This window comes from Oryctolagus cuniculus, chromosome 1, assembly GCF_964237555.1.
Source record: "Oryctolagus cuniculus chromosome 1, mOryCun1.1, whole genome shotgun sequence".
Classification (NCBI taxonomy): Eukaryota; Metazoa; Chordata; class Mammalia; order Lagomorpha; family Leporidae; genus Oryctolagus; species Oryctolagus cuniculus.
Window position 1 is genome coordinate 85,753,070 of NC_091432.1, and position 25,034 is coordinate 85,778,103.

General features: G+C 42.4%; 1 protein-coding gene across 3 annotated transcripts; it reads left to right on the top strand.

Annotated features, from left to right (window-relative positions):
* Positions 1 to 779: 779 nt before the first annotated feature.
* C1H11orf97 (chromosome 1 C11orf97 homolog) lies at positions 780 to 23,038 on the top strand. Of its 3 annotated transcripts, none has more exons than XM_008262525.4 (4): positions 780 to 1,021; positions 7,114 to 7,218; positions 19,350 to 19,517; positions 22,767 to 23,038. In XM_008262525.4, the coding sequence occupies exons 1-4, from the start codon at positions 874 to 876 to the stop codon at positions 22,769 to 22,771; spliced, it is 426 nt and encodes a 141-aa protein (XP_008260747.1). In that variant the 5' UTR covers positions 780 to 873; the 3' UTR covers positions 22,772 to 23,038. The 3 variants fall into 3 exon arrangements, with proteins under 3 accessions (XP_008260747.1, XP_008260752.1, XP_008260741.1); XM_008262530.4 differs by having other exon boundaries at positions 19,350 to 19,475; XM_008262519.4 differs by having other exon boundaries at positions 781 to 1,021; positions 19,350 to 19,566.
* The last annotated feature ends 1,996 nt before the right edge of the window (positions 23,039 to 25,034 follow it).

Sequence of the window (25,034 nt, forward strand, 5' to 3'; positions counted from 1 at the left end):
ATCGGGTAAAACAGAGTATTACAAAAACCAGTGACAGTCACACATGAATTTTATTGAATATGAGAAGGAAATGAGAGACAAATGAGAGGCAAGGTAACTGATCTGGACCGACACTCCTTACCAGAGTGGGCCCTCAACAGAGGGTTACACAGTTTTTTATAGTATTCTATTCACTAGGCCCCTGCTATGCAGTGAACAATAAAAAGAAACACCAGAATATGGTGTAAGATAACAGTTAATAACAAACCCAATAGCAGGTCTAAGATATGGTTGTAAGATAACAGTGAAGGACTAGTTCCTGGGAATTTGGGCCCACATAGTTTCACAAGATAAGCCCTTAGCCATTAGCAAGCAAAGCTAATATGTACAGAGGCAAGAGATCTGCAATTAGCTTTTAGCCACACTCACTCCATTTTGATTCTGATTTTATCAGGGAGCGGGTCGCCACAGGCATAATGCTGTAGGAAATCAGCCCCTTGGACTCACCTGCCCAGACCTGCCCCCTTTGCTAATCCCACTAGGAATCTCTATGCGCTTCGGAGCCAGAATTTTCTGAGTTCACATTACAACTGTGCCAGGATTCCCTTAGCTTTTGCGAATCTCTTTCCCTATGTGGTAACTGTAAAGGCTCTCTTGAAAAGCTGGTGTCCAGGAGCATTCGAGATTACTGGAAAGTCCTTTGTTTTGGTGACCAATTGCAAATCCCTAACTTCGGCGCCTTCGCCTCAGGGGCCCTCGGAGTAGCAGGCCAAGAACGGCTGGGGGCGGGGAGGTTCTGCGGTCACTATAGCAACCGGAGACGCCTCGGGCAGCCGGCTGCAGGTGGCTGAGTCGGGTGGAGCTGAGGAGTGCGGTGACTAAGACCCCCGCGGCATGAGGCGGGAGGACGTGGCGGTGCTAACCGCAGCGGCGGGATCCGAGGCGGGCCGCGACGCGGGGCAACCTCGGCTGGCGGCAGGGCTGGGGTGCGGGGCACGCGAGGAGGCCGGCGGCGGCAGCCTCCAGGAGCCCGGCAAACAGTGTGAGTCTAGCCCCCGACGTGGACTGTATGGGGACGGTAGGCGAGCAGAACCTGGAAACGGGGCTGGAGGAACCTGAGCGGGGCTGACTGAAGCCGCCAGATTCGGGGCGGGCGGCTGTTCTGGCAAAGCAGGGGTGAAGGCACTGTGGCAGAAGGCGTCCGGTGCACATCCCCAGCCCTGCTTCACGGAGGCAGCTCCAGCCCACCGTTTGGGCATCGCCTCCAACTTCCTAGGAACTGGCGTTATTCTGCAAGGCGTGTATCTGGATATGTAATATCTCTCGGTGGATACCCGCATTCCCTATAGGGGGCTAGAGACGGATATATGCAAGTAGAGTGTGTAAGTTCGTGGAAATGGAATTAACAATTTAGTTTAACAAGTATTTGGGGGACCCTGCCTCTCACGTGGGAGACCCCGCCCGCCGAAGCTCCTGGCTCCCGGTTCCTGGTTCCTGAACCAGGGGATGGAAGATCGCGCGCGCGCGCTCTCTCTCTCTATCTCTCTCTCCCCCTTTTTCTCCCTCTCTCCCTCCCTCCCTCTCTCTCTGGCACTCTTTCAAATAAACATATTCTTTTAAGTTTAGGGTACTAAACAACTGAAAACCGTGCATATAAAGGATTTTCAAAAAATTCATAGAAAATGTGCATTATGAAGAAATCATGCATGGATTTCAACAATTTTTTACACCAAAATTAACTTTATGTGTGTGTATATATTTATATATATATGTTTATATATGTATGTATTTCTGTATTTTGTGTGTATGCACACACATACGGAAACCTGCAACTTGTTTTGCCAATTCCTTTATTTTACAGATCAGGAAATTGAGGTCTAGATCAGAGGGAAGGAAATGACTTGCCATAGTCAATCAGTGCTGGAAAAACACTGAGAACATTTGAACTCCCATCTTTTAGACTCTCAGTCCATAAATTATTGCCTGATCTTTTCATATCTCATAATGATGGGCCACACTGTGGTTTCCTCCTTGCCCTGCCACACATGTAAACAATATTGGCATAAGCACAATCCACACAGCTGACATGGTGGTGACTTGAGTCCTAGCCAGCTTGCACACTCATCTGTAGTGTTTCACGAATTTACAGGCATCTCACAGCTTCTTGTACCACACAGGTTGCAGTAGGTGCTAAGGAATGATTGTGAAAACAATCGGCAAGGGAAATGCTTGCAGTTTCCAGCCCTCCTGCAGCACCTGCTGACGGCCTCTGGAGGGCAACCTGGGGTTCTGTGGTTTTCTTGCGCACTGCGAGGCCCCAGGAGGGAGGTTGGGATGCAGCAGCTCAGTACTTACTCTCCAGCAGCCATGCCCCTCCTCCCCAGAAACCTCATCAGAGTCACCTCCCTGTGAAAGCAGCCTTTTCCTTCCAGGGTAACTGGTCACCATCGCCAATAGCATGCTGAGTATTTACTTAGAGCAACTAAATCCTGTATCTTGGCTCCTTCCTAAAATCCATCTGGGAACATTCCCATTAACGATGCTGGTATCCAAAGATTCTATAGCCCCGTGGCTGTAGGAGTAAAAGGTGGAATTAATCATTCACTCATCAACTCAAAATGTATTGAGTCTTTACTATATGCCAGGAACCAGACAAGTTGCAGGGATACGATAAATGAATTAAGAGAGGTGTCCAAACTTTTTTTTTAAAGATTGATTTTTATTTATTTGAAAAGCAGAGTTAGAGAGAAAGAGATCTTTCATCAGCTGGTTCACTCCCCATTTGGCTGCAGTGGCCAGGGCTGTGCCAGGCCAAAGCTAGGAGATTCTTCCAGGTCTCCTAGGTGGGTACAGGGCCCCAAACACTTGGGTCACCTTCCACTGCTTTCCCAGGCACGTTAGTAGGGAGCTGGATCAGAAGTGGAGCAGCTGAGTCTTGAACCAGTGCCTATATGGGATGCTGGCATCACAGGTGGTAGCTTAATCCCCTATGCCACAATGCTGGCCCCATGTCCAAACTTTCATGAGCTCACAACGTCGAAGCAGAGCTCTGCAATTTCTGACTCAGCCTTCCTGAGAACTTCCTTTTAGGATTCTCAGCCCAAGCAGAGACAGGCAGTTCACAACTGCACAAAGTCCCAATTCAATTTCCAGATGTCTCTAAGCATTGGAAAGATCTTCAGTCTTTCTACAGCTTCTGTTCACTATTCACAGGTGTGGTCTGACATATATAGAGATTAAGGGTGGTCCTTAACCATATAAACATCCTTGAATTATATAAAGGTGGCTATTTGAGCACACACCAGATCTTTTATAGACTCACTTTTCAATGTCACCTTTAAAATCACTTGTGCTCTTCGCTCTGCTGGTTGATCCAAGCGTCTTGACTAATTCAATCACTGAACCCAGTATCTTAGGTATGATCAGATTAGTGGACTTTGATGGAACTAAAACTTCTTTGATCTGAACACTATACTTCTATTAAGTTCATCCAAAATTAAATTAGCTATTTTTACAAATACATTATTAATACCTCTAACAAAAGCTGTCTATGACAGCCTTGGTTTCTCTTTCCCCCATTTCTCAGTAGGAAAGGTTTGATCCAGACCTTTTCAGTCCTACACTTCCACATTTGGTTTGTTTGTTCCTAAATACAAGTCAGTACATTTATCCCCATCAATACTATCCTATGGACTTAAGCACTTCATTCCAGCTACAGTAAGCTGCCCTTTGAGTCTTGAGTCTATCATTTTGTAAGTTAATCATTCACCCACGTTCATGCCATTCTCACATCTGGTAAGTTTGCTGCAAGTGCCTTTATCAAAATCAGCAAAGTAGATGGTGATTCCCAACAGGACTAAGGAGAGTCTCTAGCAAGCCCCTGATCCAACAGTCAGCATCTTTGGAATGGCCATTCTGCCTCCTGCATATTCGCTTTATCGAATGCCTTGTTGAAATTCAGATACACTGTGACTAAAACACCTCCCTAATCTAGGTTTAGTTACCATGGAGGGTTGGGAGGATCAGGTAGGTGTGGCTTCTTCTTTTTATGGCTTTAGCTTTATGACTTTAGAAAGAAGGTTCCTTCTTAAATAAAAATAGGAATAACCATATTTGCCCATAGGTAATTGTGAGAAAGACAAACAATATATGTAAGGTGCCTAGGGCATGCTAGCATTCAATAAACTGCAGCAATGGGTAGCTCTCATTGAAAAAAATATCTGAAACAACATTGTCCAGAAGAAAGACTGGAATAATATTCTTAGGAGTTTCTCTGAACACTTATGTCATTGCTTCTGTTTAACATAAACTATGTGTTGACCAATTTTCCAAAAATTTTGGTGAAAATCAACATGAAGCTGCTGTTATTATAGACTGTAGTATTCATCCCCCCACCCTCAGAGAATATTTGCCTAACTAGCTCCTTGTCACAGCCCCTCACACCACCCTCACTGATTTCCTCTAGGTTTTCTTAGCAGCAGGGATGGAGTTTGTCAGGAGACTTGAACTAGAGAAAGTGCTCTCTTCCTCTCTGATGTCCTGTTTTAGCCTTTGCTTCTTTCCTAGTCGAGTTTGTAAACTCCTTTCTGCTTCAAAATCATGCTTTATTGGAAAGGAGTTAGAACCAAATTAAGCTTGAGTAATGCTGACCCTATCTCTCATTCATAGGACTCCTTCTGGGAAGCAAGAAAGGAACCCCCAAAGTGCTCATTCCACCTTGCCTGTGTCTGAGTGTGTATTTAGCTGTTCATGCCCAGGAATGACTCAGGGTGATGTCGGAAGCAGCAGGTCTCTTGTCCCATTTGGGCCAATCTGCATTCGAGTCAAATTGACTTGGTTGCATTCTTTATTGATTAGTCTGGAAAAGATGAGATTCCTAATCTTTGTGAGTTTAAAACAATATAAATAACTAAAATGTTTGTTTAGATTTCCAGCAGCTCCTTGAATTGAGCTTTTGGGTACTGAGACTATAACCACTGGTTTCCGGACATTCACAGGGCTGCATTGGCAGACATGCACATAAAGCACCTTTCACTGAGATCTCTGTCTACTTGAACAGTGCTTGGTTCTACCTGAACACAACATTTGTTGCTCACTTATTTTTATGCCAACCTCTGGGCTAGGATTCTGATGACCCGACATCTGTGGTCTCATAGAAAGGACAGATATTAAACTAGTAGCTATACAATTAATTGTATGGAAATGAAATGAAACTTCATGTAGATTACAATAAAGAGACAAAGAAAGAGGAGGGAACTATGAGGAAGAAGTTATCTCTAGATTGTTGGGTCAGGGAACATTGCCCTAAAGAACTGGCATTTAAGCTGAGACCTAAATCTGAGCAGAAGTCATGCAGGCAAAAATGTAAGAGAAGGAAGTTCAGACAGAGAACACAGCACGTGCAAAGGTGGGAGTGTCAGAGGGGTGTGTGGCTGGAGCTCTGTGAGCGTGAAAGAGGCCAACAGGAGAGAATGGAGAGATAAGTGGGGCCAGAGTGCACAGAGTCTTTTGTTACTCTCCAGTTCTCTGGAGACACCAGAGACACCAAAGACACCACTTGTGACACTGGCATCCCCTTGAGTGTCATTTCAAATCCTGCTGCTCCACTTCCAATCCAGCTCCTTGCTAATGGCCTGGAAAGGTGGCAAAAGATGGCCCAAGCTTGTGGGTTCCTGACACCCTCATGGGAGACCCAGATGAAGCTGGCTCCTGATGTCAGCCTATCCAAGCTCTGGCTATTGTGGCCATTTGGGGAGTAAACCAGTGGATGAAGGATCTGTGTGTGTGTGTGTGTGTGTGTGTGTCTCCATCTCTGCAACTCTGCTTTCAAGTAAATAAATAAATTTTTTTAAAAAATAGTAGCGGGCCAGCGCCGTGGCTCACTTGGCTAATCTTCCGCCTGCAGCGCCGGCACCCCGGGTTCTAGTCCCGGTTGAGGTGCCTGGTACTAGTCCTGGTTGCTCCTCTTCCAGTCCAGCTCTCTGCTGTGGCCCGGGAAGGCAGTGGAGGATGGCCCAAGTGCTTGGGCCCTGCACCAGCATGGGAGACCAGGAGGAAGCACCTTGCTCCTGGCTTCGGATCAGTGCAACAAGCCGGCCATGGCGGCCTTTTGGGGGGTGAACCAATGGAAGGAAGACCTTTCTCTCTGCCTCTCTCTCTCTCACTGTTTAACTCTGCCTGTCAAAAAATAAATAAATAAATAAAAAGAAAATATAAAAAAAAATAGTAGCTAAGATATTTAGAACTAACAATCCAGTTGTTGGTACCTGTAGTACCGTCGTATGGGACTGGACTTAGAGGCCAGGAAAAAGTCATGTCCATAATTAGATCATTACCACAATTCAAGTTGTTGTTGTTTTAAAAATTTATTTATTTACTTGAAAGGCAGTTACAGAGAGGCAGAGGCAGAGAGAGAGAGAGGTCTTCCTTCAATGGTTCACTCCCCAAATGGCCACGATAGCCGGAGCTGCGCCGATCTGAAGCCAGGAGCCTGGAGCTTCTTCAGGGTTTCCCATGTGGGTGCAGAGGCCCAAGCACTTGGGCCAATTCTACTGCTTTCCCAGGCCATAGCAGAAAACTGGATCAGAACTGGAATAGCTGGAACTTGAACCGGCACCCATATGGGTTGCTGGTACTGCAGGCAGTGGTTTTACCCGCTACGCCACAGCACTGGCCTCTGCGGTTTAATCTTTAAAAAGATGACTAAAATGCCAAGGTTGTTCTGTGTTCTGTATCTGGACTGCAAGCTCCATGCATACCTGTGTCTTTCCAACCCTAGCCAAATGCCTGGCAAAGAATTTATTGAATAAGAATTTATTGAATAAATGATGAAAGTATTCTTGAAGCTAACGAAAAGAATTCCTTATATTATTTCCTCATACCTGAAAGAGATATCTGAAACTTACTCACACGTTCAAGAATTGCATGCAGGCATGAAGTCCCCAGAGAACTAAAAGTTACAATGGAAGATGTAGGGTCTGCAGGACAAACCATCTTGTTTTGAATGGAATGATATGCCTTTCTTTATATATATATATATATATATATATATATATATTCATGTAGATATATATAATGGATAGAGGGTTGGGCAGGATTTATGATAAGTAACCAATATTCTTAATGCCTTACCAGGGAAGAAATTTTTATATTGTGAACCACATAAGAGAATTAAGGAAGTACTGGAAGAAGAGCTTTATATTAACAGAGATGAATGCCACATTAAAAATTCACCTGCAGGTAATATACAAATGAAGTATACTTATGGAATGAATATGAAATTGCCTATTTGATGGCAGGGTGATTATTTTATTTGTTATAAAACTATAACTATCAAAAGAAAAATAGGTTCTTGGGAAATTTTTGAGCAAGTCTATAATTATTTTGCATATAGCCAAATAAACTTTTATATTTAGGAAAAATTGACCTGATATCAAAAGGTACTATGCTGTCCCACGTTTTTGGTTGTTATTTCTATTTAATGACAATTTTTTTTCCAGCATCTTCCATCTTTATCAATGTCAGTCTGACCAATAATAGTGGCTCCCAAACTTTAGATTGCATCAGAACTACCTGGGAGCAGATTGCTAGGCCCCAGTCTTAGAGTAGCTGTCACAGAAGTTCTAGAATGGGGCCCAGGGATTTGCATTTCTATCAGGTTCCCAAGTGGTGGTGATGCTGCTGGCCCAGAGACCCTACTGCAAAGCATTGAGCCAGAAGAATCTTCACTTGTTTTCATTTTTAGGGGTGGCACACTTTTTGTTTTGTTTTTTAAATTCTATTTTCATTTTACTTGAAAGGTAGAGAGAGAAGGAGAGGGGGAAAGAAAGAAAGTGAAGAGGAGAACAAAAGACAGACAGACTTTCATCTGCTGGTTTACTCTCCAAATACCTACAGCAGCCAGAACTGGGCCAGGCGAAAGCCAGGAATCTGAAACTCAATCTGGGTCTCCCATGTAGGTGGCAGGGACCCAAGTTCTTGAGCCATCACCTGTGTCCTCCCAGGATGCACATTCGCAGGAAGCTAGAATCAGAAGCAGAGCTGGGACTCAAACCTCAGCACTCCAATATGGGATGCAGGCATATTTTCTTTTTTGACAGGCAGAGTTAGACAGTGAGAGAGAGAGGGAGAAAGGTCTTCCTTCCATTGGTTCACCCCCCCAAATGGCCACTATGGCCGGCGTGCTGCGCCGATCTGAGGCCAGGAGCCAGGTGCTTCCTCCTGGTCTCCCACGTGGGTGCAGGGCCCAAGGACTTGGACCATCCTCCACTGCCTTCCCAGGCCACAGCAGAGAGCTGGACTGGAAGAGGAACAACTGGGACAGAATCCGGCGCCCCAACTGGGACTAGAACCCCGGGTACTGGCGCCACAGATGGAGGATTATCCTGGTGAGCCATGGTGCCGGCTGGGATGCAGGCATCTTAACCACTGTGCCTAATGTCTACCCCTCTTAATCATTTATATAGGCCAAATCACCCAGGGATTTTATCCCACAAACACAGTATGGGTTCTGTCATCTGGGTTGGGCATTGATGGCCCTCACTGATCATTCGTGTGAGGAAAAAAAGGAGCTCTAGGAGCCCCAGAATCCCTCACAGATGTTATTCTGAAACTGCTGGTGCCTGTCATTTTCAAGTCTCTTCTTGATGATGAGTGAGTGCATATTTCACACTCTTCCAATCATTAGATTTTTATTGCAATGTTCTGGGGTATCAGTAGCCACCAGAGGATATAAAGAACCATAAGACAGGACTGCTCAGCCGGCGCCGTGGCTCAATAGGCTAATCCTCCACCTTGCGGCGCCGGCAAGCCGGGTTCTAGTCCCGGTTGGGGCGCCGGATTCTGTCCCGGTTGCCCCTCTTCCAGGCCAGCTCTCTGCTATGGCCAGGGAGTGCAGTGGAGGATGGCCCAGGTGCTTGGGCCCTGCACCCCATGGGAGACCAGGAAAAGCACCTGGCTCCTGGCTCCTGCCAGGATCAGCGCGGTGCGCCGGCTGCAGCGGCGGCCATTGGAGGGTGAACCAGCGGCAAAGGAAGACCTTTCTCTCTCTGTCTCTCTCACTGTCCACTCTGCCTGTCAAAAAAAAAAAAAAAAAAAAGACAGGACTGTTATTTTTAGAGAACTTAACATTTTCTGAGGAATTTTGACCCATCTGCAGTTGGGGTTCAAATTCACTCAGGATTCCTAAGAGCAGATGCAGCTGACCCCGAGTTGGATCACTGCAGATTTCATGACCTGCATGCTCAATTTGTACTCATAAGCCAGCCACAGAAATGCTTTTTGGGCCTTATAGTTTCAACCATTACAAAATGAGGGACCAGTAGAATGACTGAATTTGCTCATATGCTGTCTTCCAGGAGAGCTTTGAAGTCTATTTTGAACTCTATGAATGGATGCAGAATTACCTACTGTTTCTACTGTGAAATTCAGTCTACATGTATTATTTCTCTGGTAGTTAAAAAAACTTTTTAAAGTTGGCCAGCGCCGCAGCTCACTAGGCTAATCCTCCGCCTAGCAGCTCCGGCACACCGGGTTCTAGTCCCGGTCGGGCGCCGGATTCTGTCCCGGTTGCCCCTCTTCCAGGCCAGCTCTCTGCTGTGGCCAGGGAGTGCAGTGGAGGATGGCCCAGGTGCTTGGGCCCTGCACCCCATGGGAGACCAGGAAAAGCACCTGGCTCCTGGCTCCTGCCATTGGATCAGCGCGGTGCGCCTGCCGCAGCGCGCCGGCCGCGGCGGCCATTGGAGGGTGAACCAATGGCAAAGGAAGACCTTTCTCTCTGTCTCTCTCTCTCTCACTGTCCACTCTGACTGTCAAAAAAAAAAAAAAATCATAAAGTTCATTACGTATTGGATTTAATGTTTTTAACATTGTTTTCAAAGACAAAGTTGTACGTTGTATTATTGTTACTGAATACATTTGATTATGAAGCAGTCTAAATGAATAGGAAATATCATTCCACTTATAAGAATTTGTTCTTCTAAGAAATTTTTTCACATATCTATCACATAAAATGGAGACCATCTGGGTTGCATTTTTATCACATCTACTAAAAGTTGCACAGAGGTATTATTTTAGCCTAGAAAAATCTTTCAAAGCTGATGATTGTTTCCATAAGTTTAACTTTTTAAGGGTTCTACTTATAGAAAATTCACCTGATTTTTTTTTCATGGCTAGAAGCCCTATTTATTTATTTGAAAGGCAGAGTTATAGAGAGCGAGGAGAGAGATCATTCATCGGCTGGTTCACTCCCCAAATGGCCACAACAGCTGGGGCTGGGCCAGACTGAAGCAAGGAGCCAAGGACTTCTCCCAGGTCTCCCACATAAGTGCAGAGGCTGAACACTTGGACCATTTCCTGCTGCTTTTCTCAGCTGCATCAGCAGGGATCTGGATTCTGGTTCAGAAGTGGAGTAGCCGAGACTCGACCGGTGCACATAAAGGATTCAGGCATCACAGGCAATGGCTTGACTTGCTACGCCACAGCACTAGCCCCTAGAAAGGGTTTTGGTGGTTTTTTTTGTTTTGTTTTGTTTTGTTTTTGTTTTTTGTTTTGTTGTTGTTGTTTGTTTGTTTGTTTTTTGCCACAATAGGGAACTAGCAGCCAGAAAAGATATCACATCTCCCAACCTCGTCTCAGAGCTTTGGCAACCCTGGGCCAAGTGTAGATCTTCTAGTTCCAGGTTTGGAGTGACACACTCCTTTAAACGCCTGATGAGAGCAGGGCCTTCTCCTGGCAGACAAACTTTGTCACATACTCCCAGAATTCTGCATGTAGCTTTTAGGGACTGTGTGGCTCCTACACCACCGAGTCCTAGTGCTCAGAGGATGTGCATGTGATCTGTTATCTTCATCTCTTTGCTGATCCTTAGCTCCTGCACTTATGCTTCCCCCAAGTGCAAGAGAGACTGTTCATTGTCAGATCTTAGAAAAGCCCTCCTCAAAGGTCAGATCCAATGATCACTCCCTCATATGCAGTCTCTCTGCAGCCTCTGACATGAGTGTGTACCCCTTACCTCTGGAATCAGTCTTAGCTTGGCCTGTAGGTCACCAACCCCTAGCTCCTGATTTTGCTCCTATCTCTTGGCCACTCTTCTCCACCTTCTTTTCTGACACTCCCTCTTCCTGCCTGTAAAATTTGCAAAACTTGGTCACAGGTCCTTTTCTCTCTGGGTGATTACATCTAGCACTATTGTAGTAACCAACGTGTGTGTCTCTAACCTCTGCTTCCCCCTCAAACCTGAAAAGCCTACCTAACTCTGCTTTGGATGGCAGGGTTAGGACAAAGCTCTCACTCTGTCCCCCAGACATAAAAACCCATTCTTCAATAGGTCTTCCCCACATCAAGAAATGGTTCTACCATTCACACAGTAGATTGGGCTAAGCCCATAGAAGTCAAATCCTTAAACTGTATATCGAGCCCATATGCTAATCCTATTGATCTGCTTTCAAAGCATATCCTTAATATCCCCAACTGCATCCTTGCCTGAGCCCCCATCACTTCTTGCACTCAGTAATAACCTCCTAGGCCCACTTCTACAGTTGTCCCTGACAATCTGTGCTCTACACAGAAACTATAGGGCTCCTTTACACCATTTCCATGCTCAAAGCTCTCTAGTGGCTTCTTCTTACACCAGATTTTATTCTCCTATGATAGGCATTTGGCACACTGGTTAAATCACTGCTTGGGACACCTGCATCCCATATCAGAGTGCTTGCTTTGAGTCCAAGCTACTGCACTTCTAATCCAGCTTTCTGCTAATGTGTACTCAAGGAGGTAGCAGGTGATGACACAGTCACCTGGGTCCTTGCCACCCATGTGGGAGACCTGGATCGCGTTTTGGGCTCCATCCTAGCTCAGCACTGGTTGTTACAGGCATTTGGGAAGTGAAATAGCAGGGGGATGATTTCTCTCCGTCTTTCCGTTTGTCTTTATATTAATAAACAAGAATCTTAAAATCAATAAATGTTATTTTCCTTTCAATTCAATGTCTGAATTCATCTCATATATTTTCCCAGTCCAAGTGGGCCACACAGGCTCTCTGGACATTCTAGACATGCCAAACCCATTTTTACCTCAGAACACTTTCACTTCACCCAGACCATTGAGTGTCTTCCTCCACCTTCATTCAGATGAGAATTCAAAGGTCACCTTCTCAAAGGAGTCTTTCCTTTCTACCATGTTAAAACAGAAACTGCTTTACACACACACACACACACACACACACACACACACACACTATTTTCTATTGCTTTCTTTTTCTTAAAGAAAAAGTGCAAGAGGTCGTGGGGGCTTGGGCAAGGATGTAGCTGGGGATATTAAGGATGTGCTTTGAAAGCAGCTCAATAAGATTAGTTTGTGGGCTCGATATACAGTTTAAGGAATTATTTTCATTCTATTTGAAAGTCAGATACAACACACACACACACACACAGAGAGAGAGAGAGAGAGAGAGAGAGAGAGATGGAGATTTTTCCCATCTCTTCAGTCACTCCCCAGATACTCACAAAAGCTAGGACTCGGCCAGGCCTACAGCAGGAACTGGTAATTCAATCTGGGTCTCCCACATGAGTGGCAGGGACTCAAGTATTCTGTAGTACACTTATATTGTCTCAATTGTGAAATTAAACTATAGCAATCTTCAAAATTTGGCTGCATAAAATATAATTCCCTTCCTAATTTTGATGCACCAAATACCTGTCCCTCTGCTTTTAAAAAAATCACTACCTGAAATTATATATTTATTTGTATACTCTCTTATTAACTGTCTCTTCCCACTAGAACATACATTACCTGAGAACAGGGACTTCATTTTGCTAGCCACAAATCCTCACAGAAGCTATGTGACACAGGTATCATGATGCTTATTTTAGGATGAGTAAACTGAGATTTTGAGAAGTCTTTAACTTGTCCAAGTTGAGCCTTAAGCAAGTGGCAGAACCAGATTCCAAATTCAGGTCTGACTGGAAATCCCATAGCCTTTCTACTCACTATGGTGTCTCTGGTGATATCCTATGGCTAATTCCAGTGGGTGCTGTTTGCCTTTAGGCTGGCTTGTGACTTCTGAGACATTTGAAATATCTGGTGGTTCTTTCCATAAACCTTGCTGTTTCTTCAAATTCCATTTTACTAATCTGTCCTGATTCTCTTTCTACTTCCATGTTTAGTCCTCCACATCCTCCTTTAAGAGCTCTTTTTACTTAGCTCCCACCCTAAACACTGATGCTTATCAAGGAGTTCCCAGTCTTCTAACCATGTTGCCTTAGCTCTCCCTGGATTGTCTCAGCTGTTCCCCAATTTCCATCTCCCATTGTCTCTGAAATCTGTGTTTTCAGGTCGAACTTTTCTTTCTGGATATCACGTAAGTCCTTAGGATCATCATGTCCAAAATGACACTCTTACCTCTCCTCTACTTGTTCCTTCCCCTGTATCATCCATCCCAATGAATGACATGGCTAAGGTCCAAGTCCAAAACCAGAGAGCCTTCCTCATCCCCTGTTTCAGGCCACTGTATCCCTCTTTTCTTTTTTTTCTTTTTCTTTTTTTATGTATCCCTCTTTTAATTAGGCTTAGTTTGCCCAAGATCCCTAACTGTTGACCCATATGCCAGAGTCACCTTATAGACATTTATTTTCTCTGCTATTTAAATATCTGAACCAGTTGTCGACATGAAAAAAAATCAGGATCTTTTTCATATGAAACAAGATTCCCTGATTACCTTGGGTGGGGAGATCAGGAGAATCGCAAGAGAAGATGTGACAACACTGAGTTGACAATCACACCTGGCAGCGGTGGCTGGAGGTGGGTTATGATGCCCTGGCTAACCTGCCCACGCCACTGTTAGCAATTGCACATCAAGTTCCCCAGTCAGGGGGAGATATCAAAGGTCATTTATGTTACCATATCCACCACAGGTTTTCTCCTGTGTGGTAGAAATAGGAAAAAAGTTATTTCTCCAGTATCCATGCCTCCATCACAAGTTGGGGAAGAGGAGTAGTTGTTTGGTCTAGAGGCTAAGAAGCTGCTTGGGGATGCCTGCATTCCATTTTGGAATGTCTGAGTTAAAGTCCTGGCTCTACTCCTAGTTCTAGCTTCCTGCTAATGTGTACCCTGGGGGGCAGCATGTGATGGCTCAAGTATTTGTGTCCCTGTCACACAGGTGGCCCACATTGAATTTCCAGCCTCTGTCTTTGGGCTGACCCAGCCCCAGCTGTTAGAAGCACTTGTGCAGTGAACTAGTAGATGACAGCTCTCTCCCTCCCTCCCTCTCTCTCTTTCTTCCCTCCCTCCCTCCCTCCCTCTGTCTTGCTGAGTCCCTCTGTCCCTCAAAGATATAAAAATAAAGTTTTTATTTTTAAGTGGGAAAATAAAGGACTTGGAGAGTTAATTATTTCTTACATCTGGCCTGCCTTAGTAATTTATCTTACCTGTCTGTTTTATCCCTATATATATTTGAGTTTGTGACTTTAGATAAATGTGATATCCTGACATGCCCAAGTCTATGTAAATTCTAGGGAGCTCAAGGAATATGCATGGATATATATGCAGTGGTTGGATTTGTTTTATATTTTTTAAGTTCATTTTTTATTTATTTGAAAGGCACGATGAAAGAGAGACATATAGACAGAAAGAGAGATTGGTTGATCTTCTATTTGATGGTTTATTCCTCAAATGTGTGTAATAACTGAGATATGGGCATATCAAGTGGTGGCTTAACCCACTGTGCTACAATGCAAGCCTCTGAATTTTTAAGCAATCAACTGCACATATCCTTACAACAATCCAATTAATTCACTGGTGAAGGTGAGAATTCAATTGTACAGAGTGATTTTCCCACAACCATAGATTAAGCACTGCAACTCAAGCCCACATACCAAAGCATGGGAGAACTTACTCAAGAGTTTATACTTTCTGTTTGTTTGTTTGTTTGTTTGTTTGTTAATTTAATTTAATTTATTTGAAAGGCAGAGTTACAGAGAAAGGGAGAGACACAGAGAGAGGTCTTCCAGTCTGCTGGTTCATCCCAAAATGACTACAATGGCTGGGGCTGGGTCAGGCTGAAGCTAGGGGCCGGGAGCTTCTCCAGGTCTCCCACATGGGTGCAGGGGCTCAAACACTTGGGCCATCTTCTGCTGCCTCTCCCACGCACATTAGCAGGGAGCTGGATCAGAAGTGCAACCAGCACTCAAACCAGCACCCATATGGGATGCTGGTGCTGCAGGTGGAGACTTAACCTGCTATGTCACAACACTGGCCCTGAGTTTATACCTTCTATTAACAGGAAGATTTGCCTGATTAAGCAACTTAAAGTATAGCATGTTTTAGTAGTGACTAAGCTAATAATGGCCATTTTGGAAGCTTTAGAATTGTTTTTGTGATTTTTTTTTCTTCTTCTTTCATTGGATGAAACTGGTGAAAGATTTTATTCCTTTTGGGATAATGTTCTTTGCTGCAGCCACAGGGGACTCAGGAGAAAGAGCTGATGGTGATGGTTGTGATGATGGTGGCAATAATAATAATCGCTATCATTTACAAATGTGTGTGTTTTTTATGACCTATTCTGATTCTTACACCAATCCTGAGAGATATATGCTCTTGGTGCTCACATCTTGCCAATCTGGAAGCTGAGGCTTGAGGTAGAGTGACCTGCCTAGTGTCACACAGCTAGCAAGTGGAACAGCTGACACTTGAACGCAGGCTTTTCAGCAGCTAATCATCTGCCCTTAGCTGTTAGGTTATTCTGTCTCTCTCTATAACACAACCATATGAGAAGAGAAATATTTGAAATAGATTTAGTAGCCAGTAATATAATAATCTCTTTAGTGAAAAAAAAATTTGTCATTCTTCCCTGGTTCAGCTTCAGTTCAGCTTCCAGTTCAAGTGTGAGGTAGAACAGGTTCCAGATGAGGACAGAAGGTCTGATCTGCCCCAAAAAGATTCCCATCATCCTGAGTTAAAAGAAGTCCTATGTCTGATCATATCTTCTAATACTTGAAAATAGAATTTGGGGCAACTTATGGAATTTTCTGGATAAGAAAGAATTTAGCTAATGTCTTCACTCATATATTCTCAGTGATTCTGTGAGGATTTTTTCCTCCTTACAACTTTATTTTTTTTTTAAAAAAAGGCAGACTTGTGAAATACACATTATAGCACTATATTGTATTTATTTTACCATCTACCTAAAAGATATTCCCACATTACTAACAACTTTTATAAAGTGCTTTAAGAAATAAATGAAGATAGTTATTTAATGTTTTCATGTTGTCAGGGCTTTGTATTTTCCTGGCTTAAATCTGAAGAGGTTAGGGTAGTTATGAGAAATTCAATTAATGAAGTTTCTCTCCCCTACTCAACGCTTCCTTTCCCAATGAATTTAAAAGCTTCCTGCCAAATCTATTAATTCGTGCTTCTATGTACCTTAATAGATGAAAACTTAATGTTGAGCCTGGCTTCCCTCCTATGTTTAGTACAATTTTAGAAAGGACAAAATGTTGCTAAAGAAGTGAGGATATGTTATTCATTCAGCAAAAATATTTTGCATACCCACAATGCACAGGGAATTCACTAGACACTGAAAGCATGCCAAGATAATCATAACACCTGGGAGTCACCAGTTAGTCATTAAGGTTAATGAACTCTGTCTTCCTCTGGTCACCCCTCCAACCACATCTACACAGGAAAGTACTGACCGTGTGGCTCTAAACTGGCCTTTTAAGCTCTCATGTTCATCCTTGATAGTTCAGAGACAGCAGAAAGGAGCAAAAGTGTTTTACACAGGCAAGCTTACTTTTCATGTGTGACTAAGCTAGGCAAAAATTCTGGCTAAAATGTTTGGCATAAAGGCCAAGTTTAGAGACTTTAAAATTTAGATTAAAACTATACCTAAAGGGGCCTGGAGCTGTAGCATAGCAGGACAAGCCACCGCCTGCAGGGCCGGCATCCCAGATGGGCACTGGTTCAAGTCCCAGCTGCTCCACTTCCTATCCAGCTCTCCGCTATGGCCTGCGAAAGCAGTGGAAGATGGCCCAAGTTCCTGGGCCCCTGCACCCAAAGAAGCTCCTGGCTCCTGGCTTCAGGTCAGCAGAGCTCTGGCTATTGCGGCCATCTGGGGGGTGAACCAGCAGATGGAAGACCTCTCTCTCTCTCTCTCTCTCTGCCTCTCGGTAACTCTGCCTTTCAAGTAAGTAAATAAATATTTTTAAAATATAGACCAAAAAAAAAAAAAAAACCCGTATGCCTAAAAAGATGTCTGGGGCATAAGAAGAGAAGAGAGAAGATTCTGAGAAAAGATCTGATTGCTTTCTCCTTGCTTCTCTCCTGTGCCTGCTGCCCTGTTCCTTCTTGGGCTACACTACCATCATTGAAGTCTTTGTGGTTCTACTTCCTCCCTTGTCTGCCTTCCTCTTATTGGAATGCGTGTGCCCAGAGTGCTTCAAAGGGCACGTGCCTCTTTCTAGGCCTCTTTGTCTCTAATGGAATATATCACCTCTGCAACTTCACCCAAGCACTGTATCCAATAAGAGTAGTGCTGGTTTTGTTTTTCCCCAGCAACCTCTATCCTCAAATACACTAAATATGTATGTATAACTATTTTGCATTGAACTTTTAAAAAAGCATTTCTGAGCATTTGTCTTTAAATTTCACATAATTTTCCTATTAAGTTGTAAACTTCTAGACAATTCTGTGATTGTACCTGAAAAACACCCAACTAAATTTGAATAGTACAACCTTTTTTGGTTGTTTTTAAATTTTTAATGTACTTGAGAGGAGGGAGAGCTCCCATCCCTATCCACCTTTTAGTTCCTGAAATGTCATTAATGGCATAGGGCCTTGGAACTTTATCTAAGTCTCCCATCTAGTTAGCAGGAACCTAATCACTTGATCCATCGCCAATGCCTACTACATTGTGCATTAGCAGAAAGCTGCAGTTGGGAGCAAGGCTGCTATAGATTCCACCTTAACAGCTAGGCCATAAGCCTGCTCCCATGGTTCCTAATTTTAAGGTGCTTTTTATTTGCCAGATTGTCCTCTGTGTGGAACACATCTAAATCTCTTTGTCTCTTACAAGGTGTAGCGCACAGGAGGCATTTCCTCCGTGTTGTGGGCTCCCGATTTTGAGTGTATCACCCAGGAGTTGCAGAGCAGCACTTTTAGGAAATCACTTGAATGTCAGGGGGAAGATTTAGGTTAGATATAAGGAATAGCTTAAACTGTGTAAGGTCTTGCAGAAGGAGATTGTGGAGTCTTGCTTGACGTCCTTTGAAGAAGGGAGAAACAGCAAAATCATTGTCTCTGTGAAAATCGTCGCTACTATTATTGAATACAAAGCACTTTGTGTGCATTTCATGTAAATCCCATAATAATCCTGCAAAGTAGATATTATTATCCCCATTTTTAAAATAAGGAAACTGAGAAATACAGGGTTAAATAAATTGCCCAAAGGCATACAGCTGGTAGGTGGGGGAAGGAAGAGTGGAACCCAGCTCCCCTCTGTAACTGTAAGACTATGCCCCTTGTCCCTGCTTTGTATGGAGCCCCTTTGGGAAGGAACAAATGTCAATGATGCCAATTGGTAGCCTTGGATATGGGGAGATTACTCACCATTAAAATTTCAAACTCTGAAATAGGAAAAACAACTTACAAAAACTAACCTGAATTTATCATCTAACTTGACCTGAGTTTTGGTTGTCTACACAGTAGATGTTCACCAAATGTTTGTTTACTGACTCACAATACCCAAACAAATGATTTTCAGATAGAGAGGATAGCCCAATGCAAATTATCGTCATTACTGAACCTTACTGGATAGTATCAGGATTCAAGACCTGTACTTTTCCATGTACCCATGTGTAGACATCACTTTCCAATATTTTGCTATGGTGTCTTAAATGTAGGATCCAGTATGTTTTGTGCTGCTTCTTTCAAGGGGAATTTAAAAAACATTTAGTCTGTGAGTTTTAGAATATTCTTGGATGCTAACTTTTAGTTCCATTATTTCTGGAAATAGTTCCACGTTCTATATGAATTAAATAAGAATCAGATAAGGTTAACTGAAGAAATTCTATATATTAGCTTATTTATTTCTAGTCCTGTGCTTTGTATGTATCTATACTGCCTTTTCACATAATTGTTTAAGTTAAATTATCAAAGATCCCTATGGAGGTTTAATTGCATAGGAAATAATTGGGTAAATGAAGTGGAAAAAAAGATTAAACGAATGATCAAGATCTGGGGTAATTTGATCAATTAAGCCAAATAAACCTCCACCCACATCACTGAACAAATAAGCACCACGTAAATACTTTAAAAGCACTCTTTGCTAAAAAGAGAATGTGCTACTAATCATCTCTTGCTTTTGGGAATATTGACAGTGGCTCTGGAGAGGATTTGGAGCATTAAAAGGAATCTCCCTGTGGGAGGCCTGAAGCCAGGACCGCCGAGCAGAAACAATTTACTGCCACAAACCAAGTACTATTCCAGGCACGGAGGGCTGAGAAGTAAGACTGCAATACCGCTGCCTCCCGCTGAAGCCCCTCAGGGTACTGCATAGTCTACAAACCAGTGCTCTAGCGTTGTTTCAAGGTCTCGGTCAGTCTTCAACCTTCCTCTGGCTTTTGTACTTTTACTTTAGCTTCCATACAGCATTATGGGCCTCAAACAGTAACAGCTCAGTAACCAGCAGTCGCCATAGATACAGTAGAGGATCACACTCTGAGCTGCCCTCCTGCCTTGTTTCTTGACTTGTTCCCCACAGAGGACTTAGGAGCACAGTGTCAGTCCCTGGGGAGAGGAATCCTGCACTACTTTTCCTTCTAGGTGAAAGGTCTTCATTTACCAGTGAAAATGAGAAAAGGGAGGTGAGGGAATTGAGAAAGAACAAGGCAACTATTTTTCTTGGCTCCATTAGTTTCACCCTGTTCTAGGTAAGAGGCCACCAGGAGGGCCCCAGTGCACTGCTCCTCTGCAGATATAACCTCGGGAGCTTGCTTCACTGCCACAGCCAGGGGCTGCCAGGAACATTATAGCAGGATGGGGGAAAGGCCAGAAGTCTCAGCTTGGAAACAGCCTCCAGCTACTCTGGGACATGCAATTTGGGTGCACAGTGCTGAAGACCATCTACCGCTCTGGGTAGCCCTGAGCTACAAGGGAGAAGCAGGGAAAAGCCAAGCTTGGGTACCTTGAGCCAAGATAGGAATCCTAAGTAGCAAATGCTATTTGGCAGTGCTTATTCAAAAATTTTTACATGTATAATAATATAAGGGAGCATCAAAAAATTTCTGGGAACTCCACATTATGAAGAAATTATGCTGTGGAGAATTTTTTGCAACAAAATAAACTTATACTAAGTTTAAGAATTAAGAAAGATAAGACATCAATTTGGAAAAAGTCAAACACTGCCACAAACTAGGGTGTCTATTGAATCTGGAGTGAGAGTAGAGTTCAGAAACAGTGCCACATCTGAGACAGGGCCCTAGGCCAGGTGTGCAGCCTCTGGGGTATGCACTCAGTTGGGGGAAATACAGCCACTAAGAAACTGATACACAATGTAAAAAACAAAAATAAAAACCTTATTCTAAAAGAGATTCATGTGGCACACAGGAACCAGTTATGGAAACATAGATTTAATCATAAAATAGAAGTAGACACCAATGACTGAGTGCAAGGGTTGGCATAAAGTGTCTTATGTAGTCATGTAACTCACAGGATCATGAGTTGAAGATTGCAGTCACCATGTTCCAGGTAAGAAAACAGGCATAGAGACATTACATCACTTGAGAGCCCACACCAAGCAGGTAATGAAGCCAGAGCTACTAACCCATGTCCATCAGGCTTCTAAGACTATGTCCTTAACCACTGGGCCATCATGGCAGAGAATGTAACCACTGGGCAACAAGGTCAGAACTAGCTGTAGGGTTGTGGTTAAATAGGCACAAGTGCCAAGGCTATGGAAACACAGAGTTGGGAATCCGGGAGGCTCCTACACCCATAATCCACAAAGGTATTGATTTCCTGAAGTAATGGTTAACTCAACCCAAGGCTGGGCCACCTGTCTGTTGGGCATTGTTTACCTCAAATTTCCACTGTTTGTCAAGTCTCACTTACAGTGGGTTAATCCATCATTCCAAGAAAACACAAAGCAATTCCTTTTAAAGACAAATAGTCTCCTAGATGAAAATCCTAAGACTGAAGAAAAAAAATATCTTTGTTTGAAGTCATGCAGGTCCAATAAATTACCCAATTCATCACCTGGAGCCATGATAAAAAATGTGTATTTGATTTCAACCATAATTGTGTAACTTTCATCTACGCCATTCAGAATAGACTTGTTCATGGCTCCTCATAGTTATTCATCCACACTACCTTCATAGCTTCTCCTAACCCGCCATCCTTAGCCCATACCCAGCCCTTACAAGTGTATCTTAGCTTCCACTTGGTTAGTTACCAGCTGCATTTTTGCCACAAGCTATGAACTGCTACTATCTAATATACAGTCTCAACTGATCCATCTACATGGCTGATAATTAAGAATTAGACATTTTGTATTGTCACTGAAAAGTGAAGATGCTAGGCTCAGAACAAAATCTGCAGTAATTTTCAAAATTTTTCAGTAGTGATTCATTATCAAAAGCTCACTGAAGGCAGAGAATATATTTCTTTCACTCACCACTGTGTATCTGGCACTTAACATGGTAGTAAGTGCTCAATTACTATTTGTCATGAAAATAACCAGTGAAAGAATTAACCAGGAAGAATATATTGAATGTCTACTTTCTGTTCAGAATCTTCTTGCTGCTAACCATACAATGAGGTTTCCAAAAGTTCATAGAAAATGCATATTGTGGGGAAGTTATGCGTAGATTTCGAAAAGTTTTACACCAGAAGAAACTTATCTTTTAATTCCATTCTGTCACTAACTCTTGGAAGTACACTCATACATTCCCTCTAATCTGTACAAAAGTATATGGCTTTTCTTTCTTGAGAGTGTGAAATTGTTAAATAAATAGAGTACAGACAACAGAGGGAAAACCAAAGGAACCTACTGTTTTCAGGAGTCAATCATGAACAGTTGCATATGTTTTATATATACCTTGGAACTAATGCTTTCAAAGAGAGGTTTACTATAGGTAACCATGAGATTTCCAGTATATTCTCCAACAAACTTTGCTTCAGTTAGACAATTCAATTAAACCTCACTGCCACCTTTTTTTCTGTTCACTTGTGGTGTTTTCCTTTCTCATGAGCATCTCATACCTGCCATTTGGAGTTTCAAATGTAGAATCATAACCATATAAAGCATGTTTCAGTTACAGATGGTGAAACCTTTACTGCTTTTTATCATACTAACAAACCGTATCCCCTTATTTTTACATGTCCCTCTTATTCTATGCTTTATAACATCCCTACTCCTACCCCATCTCCCAAAAATGTTGTCCAGCCCAGTTCTGGGCCTCCATGCACTTCCAAATCAAATAAGGATTGTTAAAATTTAGATTCTGATACCATAGTCTAGGCTGGAGTCTGGGAGTCTGCACATGTAACCAGCTCCCAGGTGATGCTGATGCTACCTGTCTGGAGACCATACTCAGAGTAGTGAGGGCAAGCAACACTGTGTAGAGGTTTTTCCAGTTAATGGGATCAACTGGGAATGGCTTTTACATTCTGTCTTCCCAAATGACATACTGTTGGGCACACAAAGTCCAATGTAGTTTAAAATGGGGTTGGAATTAAAGAGCATCTCCGCAAAGTAAAATACTCACTTATCTGTTTACATATGGTTTTTACTTTAGGATAAGATGAATATACAATTTTCCACTGAGAAGGGACCTTTTTCTCCTGATGTCTGAAGAACAGAGAAGAAACCCAAGTTGGATTCACAGTTTAAAATGTTCAAAAATGTATATTACTGTGTAATTCCTATTACTAGTATCAACACCTATCTGAAAGGAAGCAGCTGAAAATAAGGAAGGAAAACATTATGCTTATTTTTGATTGTCACAGTTGGAATATATTTGGCTTCTAATTCAGCTTCTATTAAATATATTACATGATGAAACAAAAACTGGTTTACTGTCTTTACTTCAAGATAAGCATTAAAAACATAAACCTCCATTCATTACAATATAATATGTTCATCAATTTAAAAAAGCATAAATGAGTTCAGGGATAGATAATGGTTAGCAAGATGAAAAGTCTGACTCAAGGATAACCATTTTTATGCTACTTTTGGTAGAACCTTCATTTCTCTAGAGTTTATTAAATTATAAACACCTAGGAAATTATAGTGAGATCTAAAAGTAGTTTAATAATATTGCAGAGTTTAAAAGAAGTTGAAAAAAGAAAAAATATTCATTTTCCTCAAATGTTCAAAGTAATAAATGAGACTATTTTAAAAAATGTCATGGAAAATGGAATTAAAAGATATTTATTTTGCTGCAAAATAATTTATGAAATACATGCATATGAGTGATTTTCAAAAAAATCCCATGGAAAATGCATATACAAAAAACTATGCATGGATTTCAAAATGTTTTTCACCAAAGTAAACTTACCTTTAAATTCCATTTTCCACAAACTTTTTGAAGGACACTTATATATGTAATTAGAAAGATCAGAAAATATAAAGAGAAAATCTCACCTATAATTTCTAAATACAGCCATTGGCATTTTGTAATTTCCTACTCATTAAAACATCACATTAAATAATTACATAAAATTTTTCACATATTTGCTCTAAATGTATACATTTATTAGTCTTTGATATTTGGTTTTTCCACTTTTTCATTTTATACATAACTATTGTAATTACTGATATTACCTCTTCTTTTTTTAAGATTTATTTATTTCAAAGGCAGAATTACAGAGAGGCAGAAATAGAGAGAGAGAGAGAGGTCTTCTATCTGCTGGTTCACTCCCCAAATGGCTGCAATGACCAGAGCTGTGCCCATCCAAAACCAGGAGCCAGGAGCTTCTTCCAGGTCTCCCATGTGGGTGCAGGGTCCCAAGGACTTGAGCCATCTTCCACTGCTTTCCCAAGCCATAGCAGAGAGCTGGATTTGGAAGTGGAGCAGCCGGGACTCAAACTGGAGCCCCCATAGGATGCCAGCACTGCAGACCAGGGCTTTAACCTGCTGAACCACAGTGCCGGCCCCTGTATTACCTCTTAAAAAGTTCTGTTTTTGAGGTGGGCATTTGGCACAGCAACTTAGGTCACACTTGGAAAGCCAGCATTCCATACTGGAGTGCCTGGATCAAGTCCCAGTTACTCTGCTAATGCGCATCCTGCGAAGCAGCAAGTACCTGAGTCCCTGCCACCCATGTGGGAGATCTCGATGGAGTTTCAGCTTCCTGACATTGGCCTGGTCCAAAGCAGACTGTTGCAGCCATTTTGGAGAGTGAACAAGTGGAAAAAGATTCTCTCTCTCTCTCTCTCTCCATCTCCCTGACTTACAAATAAAATGAAAATAAATAAATAAAAATTTAAAAAATTGTTTTTCCTGGTATTCTAGCTACCTGCCTTTCATTCTCCTTCCTCTTTAAGTTCATGTCAAAACTTCCTCCAGTTCACAATTCTCAAGTTCATTGCTGTTTTTAATGTAACAAATCAAGTGCTGTCAACAGACTTGTTAGTGGGTGTGTCCCTTCCCTATTTATAAATATTTACACTGTGAAACAGTCAATATTTTCTTGAGTCAAAAATCCAAATTTTCCCAGATTTAATAGAAAAACTTCCATTTAGTTAATGCACACTAGATGAGATGCTGCAAGTAAGCCAGTTCTAACCACCACCATGTTTATGGAATTCTGTCATCACTGGCTACTCCAAAAACAGTGTTGCAGGCCAATGGCTAAAAGTGGGGGATTACATCTTCAACTAGTCAAAAATAAAACACTGAAAACTATCTAGAGTTAGATTTGTAGGAACAATCAAATATTTACTATCACTACCAATCTCAAATCTTAAGCTTCTGAAAAATGTCATCACCAACCATTTCCCATATATGTTAGGATATCATACAAAGGACTGAGGGCACAGACATTTATTCACCCATTATAAT

Coding starts and splice junctions, on each gene's coding strand:
- C1H11orf97 (XM_008262519.4), top strand. CDS start 874: ATGAGGCGGGAGGACGTGGCGGTGCTAACCGCAGCGGCGGGATCCGAG. Junction 1,022..7,113: donor CCAGGAGCCCGGCAAACAGT/GTGAGTCTAGCC, acceptor ATGCCTTACCAG/GGAAGAAATTTTTATATTGT. Junction 7,219..19,349: donor CATTAAAAATTCACCTGCAG/GTAATATACAAA, acceptor GAATATTGACAG/TGGCTCTGGAGAGGATTTGG.